General features: G+C 44.7%; 1 protein-coding gene across 2 annotated transcripts in view; it reads left to right on the forward strand.

Moving 5' to 3' along the window:
• Nucleotides 1-2,211: 2,211 nt before the first annotated feature.
• Il1r1 (interleukin 1 receptor type 1) overlaps nucleotides 2,212-13,759 on the forward strand; it is an 87,231-nt gene continuing 75,683 nt past the window's right edge. The window contains exon 1 of one of the 2 annotated variants that reach the window (XM_029474724.1): nucleotides 2,212-2,533. In XM_029474724.1, the coding sequence (XP_029330584.1) occupies nucleotides 2,531-2,533 (3 nt within the window). In that variant the 5' untranslated portion in view covers nucleotides 2,212-2,530. The remainder of the gene's footprint in view (nucleotides 2,534-13,759) is intronic. The other variant, XM_029474728.1, reaches the window with a different exon arrangement.

The following is a 13,759-nucleotide window of genomic DNA, read 5'->3' on the forward strand; positions in this document are numbered from 1 at the left end:
AGGTGGGAGAAGAGGGGGAGGGAGTACCAGGAAGAAATGAGAGCGAGGAGGGAGCCTAAGTGAAAAGATTCAGGAGGACTGGGAAGGGTATAAGGGAAAGGACTGGAGGAAGGGAGGAGAGGTCAGGAGGAGCTGGTGACTGGAACTGGCTCCGCACTGTTCCTGCGGAGGAAATGCAGGGAGGCTCCTTTCCCACAGCGTGCTCCCTCTCGCTCTTCCCCTATCACTGCTGTGGGCTCCGGTGTCAGACACTCGGGGGTTCTGATCATTGAAACCCGTACTCTCCCAGCCTAGCTTTAAATGATGGAAAGATACCTTGGTTCCATCTCTTTAAAGTGCCGAGATAGCCTGGGTTGGACCAGTGAGGAGCACTTCCTCTGTTCTTCCCTGGAAGGCCCTCCACTTCCTGAGTGTGAATTCCGTCCTGAAGATTTAACAGGGGAAGAAAAAGCAGTGTGGAGAAATAGGGGCTGGATTTTTACCAAAATACGTTATAAGCATGTATGATATTCTCAAAAAACTTTAAAAACCCACTGGCAGTGAGTGGCCCTTTCAGGATAAGCTTTCCACTATTGTTAAGACCTAGGTTCGATTTCCCGTGGCTTGACTGGTCCTGAAGGCATACACCAGGCAGAAGGGGGATGAACTCGCTATCTGGGAGTCTGCCCCGGGGCCTCGTTTCTTCAGACCTCCAGGCAGTTGGGACAGGTCAGTTCTTCCCAAGCCCGCTCCACATGGGAGCAAAGGTGGAAAGTGCCACTTCTCAGCATGTATACATCCACTGTGTGTGCTGGACCAGAGTGTTCCCCATTGTAGGATGCCTTGAAATGGCCGCAAAACCAGCACAAGAAGGTTAACCAGCCCCCAGCTCCTGCAGCAGCTCAGGGTTGCCATCATTCTTGTCTGAGCCTAAATAAGACCATTTGCTTTTATTAATTACCAGTTCATCATGGCTGCCTGGTTGCCGCCTAGCACAAGAAAGCCTTCCGGAAAAGGGCACCCAGAAGGGTGAGACAGACGGTTAGGAAACCACACAGTTCCTGACTGGACAAATCCTGTTCCCAAACCAATCATCTGGATCCCAGTTAAGACTTACAAAGCTGCAGCAGATAGGGCCCACCTCTGCCTGGCTAAGGCGTCTTGGGAAAGGCACTTAATATAGCATGTTCTCTTCATCTTAAAATAGATATAAAATTTTACATTTCCCAGAAGAGAGCCTGACCCAGATCCCCACCAGCCCTTGAAGAGAGAAGGTAAAATCTACAGCAGGGGGATCATCCCAGGGAGTCAAAGGGGGCTGTTCTCCAGGGAACAGTGGAAAATATTAGAAGACAAGGTAAAAGAGGAGGGAGGACATCCTATGGGGTCCCCTTTAAGAAAGTGACAGAAAAGGGATCTAAGCACTCAAAATAAGAACAAAGATTTAGGGCTGGAGAGATGGCTCAGCAGTTAAGGGCACTGATTGCTCTTCCAGAGGTCCTGAGTTCAATTCCTAGCAACCACATGGTGGCTCACAACCATCTGTAATGGGATCCAATGCCTTCTTCTTGTGTATCTGAAGATAGTGACAGTGTGCTCACATACATTAAATTAATAATATTTTTTTTAAAAAACCAAAGATTTACCCACTGTTTTCTGATAGACAGTGTGACAGCCACTCTGAGTTGCACGAAGACATCTTGGGAAGGGTACTGAGAGCAAACAGAAATGTCCATCAAGGCCAACTGACGGAGGATTTACAGCCTGGAGTAGGTAGTTAGGTGGCTTGCTATCTGTGATAGCGGAGTGGAGGCCAGCATGGTGACAGGCCACACTCTTATGACTCTGAGAACATTCTCAGGAGAAGCAGGAGTAAGTGAGAAAGCCCTGCAGCAGCCCTGTCCCCTTGCCTCCCCAAGGCGCTCCAGGCTTCCACGTATAGGGTTCTGGCTCTGAACTCTTTGAACTGAGTAAAGTTTTGTGACATAGCCTGGGAGATGGCAGTGTGTGTTGGGGGTGGGGTAGGGTTAGATCCCAGGCTGCGAAGAATCAGGGCAGGACTGTAATTTTAGGCCAGGTATATGTTAGTGGGTTCATCTAGATTTAATGTAATATTAGACAAAGGGAGAAAGCCTGCCTTGGGAACTGTGGGAGGCTCATGTGCAGCCAGGGTACTAATATTTCATAAGGGCCTGGCACGTTTGCTGAATGCTTCTGGCTTACTGCCCAGCACCGAGTTTCCTGTTCATACTTCCCCAGATGTGTCACTGCAGGATTAAAACCCAAGAGGCTCTGACACAGGCGTCATCGGGAGCCCACTTTCTCTGGGTCGTCTGACTAGAAGTGAGCTGTCATTCTTATGCACGCCAGCCCCAGCCCAGTAATCTTTTGGAAGCAAAGCAAACTGTAAGTAATGCTGTCCTGGGCTGACTTGAGGAGGCAGTTTTCATTTTAACAGCCAGTGTTTATTTGCTCAACAAACGTTGTCTCGGGGAGAAATGTCGCTGGATGTCATCAGAGTTCCCAGTGCCCCGAACTGTGAACAACCCAAATGGTAAGATGGCTTGCTGCACTTTAGGGTTTTCTGTCTCGGTATTTTTCCTTCTTCTCGGGTATGTGGAGCTGTTTACTTACACACTGAAGAGTTATTTGGGGAGGACAAATGGAAACCGAGTAAAGATAACACTATGCTGTTCACTCAAAGGAGACACAGAATTTCTTGGTATTTTGCGTCCCTACGGGCACACTTTAACATTAAAAGGTGTGCATAAGCATATTAAGGTGGCCTGCAGTTAGGTTTATTGTGTGGGAGATTCACTGTGAAATGCACGGAAATTATAATCTCTAGGTAGTTTTAGGGCTTATTGTAGACTCCTTTGAAGCAGACTGTTTGTGAGTTAACATCACTTACAATAAGCTACTTGTAATCTATCACAGTCATGGCTCTTGCAGCACTGGGGAGGGCTGTAGAGTGAAGAGCTGTTTCTGAGGTTGATTTAAAATGCCATTGTGGACCTTAGAACCGAGAAGCATCACTTCCCATCAGTGACTGTGGTATAGAAGGATGCACTCACACTAGAGGGTTCTTGGAGGAGGACAGCCTCACTAGAGGGTGTGCTGAGGGCCTTGCAAAGCTATTACCAGGAGCCACTGGTTGCAGAAGTGATCATGTACCCTACAGGCAACACTCACTCACACACACACTCACACACACACACACAGACACACACACTTCTTTCCATAAGGGTTAAAAAGCAGCCTTGGAAAACAAGAACATGCCTTCTTTTTTGTTTTGTTTTGGACACAGAGTCTTGCTGTGTAAACTCTCTGTTTGGAGGCTTTGTATATAGCAATAGAGAAGGTTGTGTAAGCACTCAAATGAGTATTATAAACTTTGTTCTGATTTCTCATTGGACACCCTAACCTTTATAGTTCCCATCAGCCGTCTTCCTGTTAACAACAACAACAAACAACAAATAACAACAGCAAAGGGGACAGAATCAGAAAGAATAAAGACAGGAAATAAGGAAAAAAACTGAGGGGGTGTGCGGCAAATTGAAGTTTACTGTCTTCCATTTAATTCATCAGATTCCAAATTGTTTCACACAGAGCGCTAGTTTTGTGCTGTGTTGGTGAGCTTCTAGATTGTTATAACACAGGGAGGAACTCTCCCAAAGGTGCAGACAGGCAGGGGCCAAAGCGTATGCCGAGTCCCAGCATGCACTTGAGGAGCAGCTGGCCCTTTGTGGGTTGTACCTCTGTACCCGTTCTCTATGCTCACCATAAGCACGTTGATCTGCAAGGAAGGGGCGAGAAGAGAATTACCCAGATGATCGGGGAATACTTTCTGAGATTAAGATGGTATTTCTAATAGGATAATTCTTTTTTTTTAAAAAAGATTTATTTATGTTATGCATGTGAGTATACTGTCACTGTCTTCAGACACATCAGAAGAGGGCATCAGATCTCATTACAGATGGGCATGAGCCACCATGTGGTTGCTGGGATTTGAACTCAGGACCTCTGGAAGAGCAGATGGTTGTGCTTTTAACTGCTGAGCCATCTCTCCAGCCCCCAGGTAATTCGTCTTTAAAAGTCATTTTCAACAGCACAGACACTCGTTAAAAATTATGGGCCCACAAACCTTATTGGCGTAAACCTGACAGTCTAATGAGTGGGAAGACATGGCAGCCATTTTGAAGGAATGGTGAAGGTCTGTTTCTAGAACGTGCCTTTCAAAAATTGAGACAGTACTCGTTCGTTGTTACAAAGGTAAATCCACAGAGATAATAAAAGGTAGAGAGCAATTCTGCATCCCGGCAAGATGAATACTCTGGTGGGTCGTTGCGCCTCTGTGCATCCTTCCTCTGAAGTCTGAGTGATTCAGACTGGACTTGGAGACTTCAGAGTTTTGGCTTATGGAGACACAATGAAGACTGTGTAAATATTCCCAGATCAAACATTTTCTGAAATCTGAACAGTTCTGGTCCCCAGGATTTCAGATATGGGAAAGTTAACCTGTAACATTAATGACTATCTTGTTTTCTGAATATATTTGCATTTTGAGGAAATATACTCATACTACATATGCTTTATTACTTGGTTTTACCTTCTAGCAACATAGTGTGAGCAAGTTTTCATAGCGACGAGTTTCTTTTTATCAAGGTGTTAGGGGTTGGGGAGATGGCTCTGTGGGTAGAGAGCTTACTGTGCATACTAGGTGAGCAGAGACACACAGATCTGGGGATCCCCCTGGCCAGGCTGTCTAGAGCACTGGGGGAGCTTTTGGTTCAATGAGAGACCCTGTCTCAAAAAAAAAAGGCAGAGAAGTGATTGAGGAAGACACAGAGGTATCTCCACATATGCCAACATGTTACTGTTCACACGTACCCCACAAGCTTTTAAAAACATGTTATATATCTTATAAAATAGTATTGGTAGACAAGACTTTTTTTTTCCTATTGTTAGCAGCATGGAAATTAAAAAATCACTACAGTTCAATCTTTGCATCTTCTCATGAGTATTGTCTTGGCATAAGTTCCCAGAGATGGAACTCACTGTTTAATCCTAGGAGTGTGCTACATAAGCGTCCATCACAATTGGGCAACATTTCACTAGCACTGGCTTTTGTTTCCTTGTTTGTTTGTTTAAGGATGAATTGTACTCGTCTGACCAATTGGCAAAGAGCACTTTTCTTTGACTTCAATGACTTTGGTAAAAATGTTTCGGGAAACTTCTGGCTTCTTTTCTCTCTCCTTTGGGTTCAGCTTATCTTTTTTAAAACACCCTTTTACCGTAACTTCTGCCAACCCAGTTTCAGAGGTCTGTGACCTCCTTTGATGTCTCTCTGAAAGTGTGCTGAGGGGGGCGGGGTTAACTTCTTTTGCTCTGACTTTTACCTGGGGGAAACCTCATTACTAGTTCTATGTCTTCTTTAAAGTTGACTTAGAATCAGAGGCAGTGCTTGCTGTGTTCAAACAGCACACGGAATACTGCAGCTAAAAATGGTCCCCCACTTGTCATTTCTTAACCCATCTGCCTTTGAGACAGCACGGTGCCCTTCTCACAGGGATGGTTACCATCAGTGAGTTTTGTTTGTGCCAGTTCCTCTCTCAGAGCTTGCCTGGATTGGTGTTGACCCCCTAGTGTGCTTTTCAACCAGCAAATTTGGAAGAAGCCAGTATAAAGGAGACAGAAATATTGTTACCCAACTCTTTAAGGAAGGGAATATTCCAAAAACAGAAACTCGGGAGATTTAACAAAGAATCAACCCAGACGGAGCTTTTCTGGGCTGAAGGGAAGGTTGGTTTTGTTTCTACTCGGTGTGTCTGTAAAGTTCTTAATGGGTGCTTCTAAGTCAGTGAACGCTCCGAACTTGGGTTTGACAAGAACGTGACTGAGGGGAAGAAGGGCAGAGCGGCTTACTTCATCTCCATCATACTGTTGGTCTGTGCTGATCAGGGCCAAACTGAAGTTTATTCTGGGAAATGAGCGCAGCTGCTGCCAGTCAAAGCGCTTGTAGACCTGAGACCCCACCTAGGCCCCTTTTACATCCACAAAGGAAGGGGTCATTTTTTGCTAGCTTGTTTTGAAGATAAGGAAACCGAGGCGTAGAGGAGTGAATCTGTTGATGTCACGGCAGAAGTTGCTGTGTAGGCAGGCTTCTTGGTGCAGGCAGCCTGACTCTGGAGCCCAGGGGACTTGAGAGACCGTTGTGCGGTTCTGAGCTGCTGCTTTTTACTTGTGTGTGTGCTTACATCTTGCTAGATCTTCCCTGAGGGAGAGAAAACGTGATGTTTTTCTTTGTTCGCTTTGCTTTATTGTACCCATTCTTTCCTTTCCTTCCTAGGAACCTAAGCAGCACCCTTGAGCATTACCAAAGATCCCAAAGTTCAGACTCTTCAAGCCATGTTCACACAGTGCCACAAGTGGAAAATTACAGCCACAAAACGTTGCTTCATGCACAAGATTACGCAAAGCATTATGTCAGATGGTGTGCAGGAGATCTAGGTGAAGCAAATAGATCTCAGACTCAAGGCATATCTTTATGTCCATGCAAATATTCCAAGATATGAAAAAACAAACAAACAAACAAACAAAAGCCCACACCTTAGATACTCTTTCTAACTCAGACAAAGGATTCTCACTATTTTTCTGTTCTTGGGTGAGATGAGCAAGCCAACACTCAGTGCATCAGTGAAAAGCCCACCGTGAACCCATCAGTAGGCATCAAATGCCTTTAGCTCCAAGCCCATGGACTACCAGGTCTCCTTCCACTGGGAGCTAATGTTCACGGTTCTTCTGTCAAATGGCCTGAGATGTTAATTCTTCTGCCTTTGGAGGTGATGAGGCTGTAAGCTCTGTCAGAGTTCTTTCTTAATCTTTCTGAATCTACAGGGGCCAGTGGAAAATGTCCTCTGGTTTGAATTTTCTGACTGTATTCTCCTTGGTTGGATATGCAGTTTATCTTGTCAATCTAACAATGATACGTGCCTGAAATGGGTGGAGACTCTTCAACCTTTCACCTGCTGAGCCTGCAGGTCATCACCAAGGAAGCTCAGGGACTGTCCCTGAGAAGGCTAGGATGAGCTGCAGACTCAGCAGTGGAGGCTGCTTGTAGCTTCTCACGAGCAACTTCTCTGTCTTCCCTTAGCTTAGCTGTCCTGGTTATAAAACGGGCATGCATACAAATACAGAGGGACTTCTATTTACTTTTGGTTAAACTTTTCCATGAACTGTTGCAATCTTAAATTTAATTAACTTACCGGCAGTGCTGTGGTTGGACCCAGGGCCTTCCATATTCTAGGCAGGCAGCTGTAACCCTGAGCTACACACCCAGCCCTAACCCTGTAATTTGAAGTAGGATAGATAAATACTAACAGCACATGGTTTGTCTGTCTTTCTGCATCTCCTTCATAAAAGTAACTTCAGGAGTCTAGACTGTAAGATATTTGTAGGTCACTGATTTTTTTTTTAAGTAGGTGACACACAGCTTCTTCATATCTGTACTTAAAAGCCTGTAAGGGATGTGTCTCTCTCCTCTCTTTCCGAAGCATCATCTTTTTCTGGTTTGTCACAACAGGCGCTCTTCTGAAGGGCTGTTTATTGGTGTCCACTTCTTCCTTACAGTGCACACTGTTCCGGATGCTGTTCCATTTCTGTGTTTACTGAGCTTTGTTTTAACTCCCTGGAGGTCCCTGAGCGCGTCTGTAGTCCTTAGTCATATTCATCAGTGTTGCAGTGGATAACAGCTTGACCATGTCATTTTGCAGAAGTTACACTTGTGCCTGTAAACTGAATGTGACTCAGATAAACATGTCACTTCCCATCCATGCCACCAGCTGATACCAATGAGCAGTCCCATCAGAGATACCCGAGAGACTGTTTCCCTATGTACTCCTTACTAGTCCGTGTGTGTGTGTGCACACACGCGTGTGCACGAACGTGCTTGTATGTTTGTGTGTATGAATATGGTGCCTGTGTTTGTATGTGTTTGTATGTGTGTGATGTTTATTCATGTGGTGTGGTGTTTGTGTGTGTCTGTATGTGTGTATGGTGTGTCTCTGTGTGTGTGTGATGTTTATTCATGAGGTGTCTGTGTTTGTGGTATTTGTGTGTGTGTGCATGTCTTTGTGTGTGATGTTTGTGTGTTGTCTCTCTGTGTGTTTGTGAGTGTGGTATTTGTGTATATGGTGTGGATGTATGTGCATGGGTGGTATTTGTGTCTTTCTGTGTAAGTGTGGTGTTTCTCTGTATATGTGTGCTATCTATGTATGTGTGTGTGGTGTTTGTATGTACGTTTGTGTGTGTGTGTGGTCTCTGTGTGTGTTGTGTCTCTCTGTGTGGTGTGTATTTATGTGTGTGTGGTATCTATGTGTATGTACCTGTGTATGGTGTCTGTGTGTATGTCTGTGTGTGTGGTGTGTGCTCACTCTTACATGCATGTGTGGAGGTCAGATGGTGATATCACGTGACCATCTCCTTTGGTCTCCATCTCACTTTTTGAGACAAGGTCTTTCCTTCAACCCAGAGTTTGCTGCATTGACTAGACTGGCTTGCCAGCCAGTCTGCAGGATCCAATTGGCTCCGCCCCCTCAGGGCTGGGCTTCCAGGTACGTGCTACCTCGACTAGTTTTTATGTGACTCCTGGACATTTGAATCCGTGTTCTCATACTTACACAACAAGGCCTTTACTCATTGAGCCATCGCCCAAGTTCACTAAACTAGTTTTTATTGAAGTGAAAAAAGGTGAATTCAGTGCGTTTTACTATTATTATTTTAAAACTCAGTGTGTTTTAAACTGTCTTAACATATGGATGAAGTTGGGCATCTGTTCTCTAGGTTTAAAATAATTACTGATCACTTCTTGTATTCCATTAGCGGTTAGCTTTTGAGGACTTGCCTTGTGTGTGGCCACGGTACCAAGGCAGGTGAAGAGGATCTGGCCACTACCGGAAGATCCTGTGATGAGTACCATGAAAGACTAAAGGGCTGTTTAGACGACAAATGGCTGCGCTCTGCCTTACTCTAACAATTGGTACTTTTTGAGGGGAAAGGAGGGGGTCTTAGGCATGAGATGGAGTTACATAGAGATCGGGTATAGGATTGTAAAAGTTGTGTTTGAAGAATCAGGCATAGTGGCACACACCCATATTTTAGCACTTTGAAGGCTGAGGCAGAGGGAATCACAAGTCTGAGGCCAACATGACTTAGAGATGAGAGGAGATCCTGTCTCAAACACAGCAATCAAGAAATACCTATTTGAGGATCAGAAATGCCAATATGTGGTGGTGAAGGGAACGGGGAGGGTACCAGATGAACCAGGCACAGAGACTGAGAGCAGATCATGGTAGGCATAGAGGTAGGAATTTGGATTTTGTTGGGACTTAGATAGACTTAGGTTGTCGGGTGAGAAGACGGAACTGGAGCCTCCATGCTTAAACCTTGCTGGCTGTACCTGCTCCCCTGGGTGACATTGTAGAGGGGGTACCCTGTGTATCAGAATCTTTTGTTTGAGCCTCAAGAGATCATGATGGGGTGACACTGGGTGAAGGGCCTGTGCTTTACCAAGCCCTGACCTCAGCATGACACACATAATAAAAGCCTTGTCTGAAATGGCCGCAGAGATCTTTTTAAATTAAAGTGCATATTATCTTTCCTATACGCAAAACTCCACTTAGCAAAAGCATTCTCATCTGTTCCTAAACGGACTGACCATTTTGCCTTTTGGTTTAGGGATTTCTGAGAAGCAACTCCTTGGAGGAATTCCAAGTTCCAAATCCCATTCTGTGCTGAGCACTGCGCCAGACTCTACAGGTGGGGAGAGGCAGAGCAGGTGGAAAGGGAAACGTCAACACTGATTGGGAGAATTTGGCAGTCCACCCCGAGACACGTCAGGTGCTGACCATCAAATGGATGCAGACAGGGGGTAGTGAGGAAGGCCCAGCCACCTCGGAGTACAATATCAAACCAGGTCTAGTAAGCATGGCTGCCAAATCTCATTGAGGCTCCGTTTGGAGATTGCTGTCGGTGGAGTCTTGTAGATCCTTCTGTTTAGCTGCAGGTGGGGCTATGGTCACCTTGGTGGGGTCTTCTTATACATCCTCTGCATAGCTGCAGGTAGGTTACAGTCACCTTTAGTGACAGAAATAGGAGGCTTCCTCAGCACCACTGCATGGACAAGGGGTGAAGCTGAGGCTTCCTGGTTTCAGTGAATGATGAACACTGCACAGTTGAGCAAAGTTTGCAGTAGTCCTGAAGTCTGTAGCGATAGTGAGATGGTGTCCTCTTGCAAGTTATCGTCTCCTCTGGTCCATTACTGTGGGCTGACTGGCTCATGAGTTGGATGTGGGCTGGACCACCGTTTCCATTCTTGCTGGCTCCAAGTGCAGAGGTGCACTCTCATTATGGAAGAAGAGGGGAAAGAGACAACACAGTTTTGATCAGACACAGTCAGACTCATCTGTAAGGCTAAACTGTCCTAGGTAATCGCTGGTGGCCAGAGAAGAGTAGAGTTAATGTGTACGTGCACGGGAGTGGGAGTGGGAAGCTTCGGATACAGCTTTCAGTAAATATGACTCCAGGGAAGCAGTGCTAGATCAGGTTTCTGTGGACCCAGGCACAGCTGGACAGGAAGTGCGGGAGCTGTCAGGTCAGCTAATCTCCCAGTAGCTTTACATTCTGGCCCAGGGATAAGGACAAGGGTTATTCCTGAGAAATGGTTCCGTGTGTGAAGTCCAAATGTATGACGCACACAGAGCTGCTCCAGGCAGACTCAGCAGGGGCTGCAACATGTCAGTGACAGCATGAAGTTAAAAGGCAAGCAAAGGGAAGTTGTCTCTGGTTGTTTGCAGGGGACTGACTCCCGAGTCTTTAGTTAGCATCATACAAGATTGTATGGTAGCTACTTAACACCTTCTGTATTTTTTACACTGTTTCTATGTAATATGAATTCTCTTTATATGTTGTTATACTAGACTGTACAAAATTGTGACAAAGGAAATATCTCTGCATGATCAGCAGAGACACGCTGTGGTTGTCTGGACTCATCAAAGTGGAATGTGAGGCTATGAAAAGCCAGTGATTTACAAAGCAGGAGTCATAAACTTTGACACATGTCATAGTAACTGAAGCTCATACTGTAGGATTCGGAGCTATTACGTGTTTGATTTTCCTGTACTTGTGTGGAATGCTTGTTCAGCCTTTAACCTCAATGTGAGGATCACAGAAGGTAGGCTCTCTTGGAGACCCTTAGGTTCTGAGGCCCTTGTGTATATGGCCAGCACAGTTATTAGAAGCTGCCTAGCTTTCTTTTCTTTTTTTTTTTTTTTTTTTTTTTTTTTTTGCCACATGTGCACACAGCAAGAAGCAGGCTCTGGAAAGCCAGGAGGCAAGCTGTCACCTGATAGTGGATTTGCAGGCACCAGGATCTTGGACTTCCAGTCTCCAGAACTGTGAGAAATATGCATTTTTTTAAAAATCAGCTGTTCCTGGTAGCTTGTTTTAGCAGTCATAATAAACTGAGACACCATGCCAGATCAGTTCATAATGATGGCGTGAACAGATTTAAATAATAAAAACAAAACAAACCAACAAAAAAAAAACAGTCTTAGCATGGATTTCAGACAGTGTTTATTTGAACACTGCCAAGACAGTGAAAGAACAGGGCAGCTTTGTTCTAGGATGGCAAGAGCACATCTTCATCCTTTGCAGGCTCCTGGATCATTTTACCAAGTTGAGGGGGAATTAACATGAACTTGAACATGTCTTTTCTCTGGAGACACTGAACCTCTCGGCATAAGATTGTTTCTTCTTGTTTGAGGTCAGCAGCAGGACTGCTCAGGCATTGCTACCAAGAACACAGCCCAACATAACCACAAGGCCAACACATTCTAGAGCCATAATTACACCCCCAGAGGTTTGTGTAGCTCCCACAATTCTAGAACTTGACTGGAAATCCTGAGTCAACCCCTTCTAGATGCTTTCTTGCCTATGGTTTTATTTGCTCACCTCTTGGCCTCTCTCTGTTCTTGACATGGATGAGTGGCCATCCAGTCTTAGAAGCTGTACCTTCTGGCACAGCCTCTTTGCCTAGAGAGGCTACCTCACTTGGAAGTTTCAGGACAAAGAGTTAGCAGGCATCCCTCCCTCGCTGCCACATCTGGGAGCTTTTAAGGCATGACTTCCCTTTTGCTTGTAGGTTTTGTAAATTTCAATTTCTTCCCGAGGAAACTGAGGTTTAGTGATAGGAGTCATGGTTCTTGGACTATAGCAAATCAACAGAAGACTTTGGATTAGCACATTGGTCTTTTGGACTCTCAAACTTCTTTCTCCATCACGGCTAAAGTGATACAGTGACTCAAGGAAGGGAAACAGTAGTTTATGAATGTATCTTTAAAAATGATTTTATATATTTTTGTTTTATGGATATATATATATATATATATACATATATATTTGCATAAATACATGTGCTTGGTGCTCCTGGGGGTGACCAGAGGGTGTTGAATTGAACTCTTTCACAAGTACAGATAGTTGTGAGTGACCACACATGGGTGCTGGGAACTGAATCCAGCACTTCTGTTAGAGCCACAATACTCTTAACTGCTGAGTCCCTGTGAAGGCTTTTAAAAAAAGAGGTGTTAAAGCTTTTTGATTGATTTATAATGGGGTTGCACTGTGAGAAACTGAACATAAATTAGAACTGTTATCGGACAGTGCACACAATCCACTGACCCTACCAATCACTGTTGCTTGGAGCACAGCATACTGTGGAGTGTCTGATGTATGATTCTCTGGCTGAGTGGGAACCTTGCTGTAACTGCCCAATAATAATTAAGTACAATACAGCAGCCCAGGAAAAGATCCAAATTTACAAGACAAAGTTCAGTTTTTATTGTAAGAGCCTTGCTTTCATACCATCATCATAAGGTGTCAACTGCAAGCCGAGCCACAATGAATCTGGGTCAGTCTATAGTTGAACATCAGTGTCTGAGCCATATGTTTTTCAGTTTGCTAACACTGAGCTGATTCAAGTTTCCTTCCACCAACCCTGAGGGATATTACCTACACTGGCATCTGTGAACAAGCTAGCTTTTTAAAAAGGGTGTCATGCAAAAGTCTTATTTTTTTAGTCCCAGAAGGGATTGTGAGAAAGCGTCCAGAGGAATTTGGTAACAATTTATGCCAAAACAAATACAACTGAAATACACTTAACAAAGTATACATAGAGGCCAAAACCAATACAAATGGAATACATTTAACAACAAAGTATACATGCAAGCATCATGACAGCCCACCAGCAATTTCCACGGAATAGTTAAACAGATTCTGCTACAAGTGGGTGGGGGGAAATCTGGTCTCACCTACAGCATCATCTCTCTCTTCACTCCTCTCTAAAAGCATATTCAGAAGCTCTCAGGATTTCTTCCCTAGAGAAGGGGAAAAAAATCTATGACTCTACTCAGTGACTGCGCTCACAGTGACAGGACGCTTATTGAAACTTCTTTGACTTAAAAAAAGAAAAGAAAAATCTCATGTGAACCCGCTATAGCTACCCATTTGAATCAATTTCCCTCAAGGTTTAAGAAATTTTCTATGCTAGTTCCTGAATTGACTCATAGGGACAAAGGAAGGTTGCAGGTTTTGTTCTCGTAGGCCTGAGGGGAATCACAGGCAGCACCTCTCACCGCTACTCATGCCTAAATGCGGCTCATCAGCCCCAAATTGAGGTTGGTTTCACAGTTCAAGCCGAATCCTGTGCTTACTTCCCCAAGGTGAA

This window comes from Mus caroli, chromosome 1, assembly GCF_900094665.2.
Source record: "Mus caroli chromosome 1, CAROLI_EIJ_v1.1, whole genome shotgun sequence".
Lineage (NCBI taxonomy): Eukaryota > Metazoa > Chordata > Mammalia > Rodentia > Muridae > Mus > Mus caroli.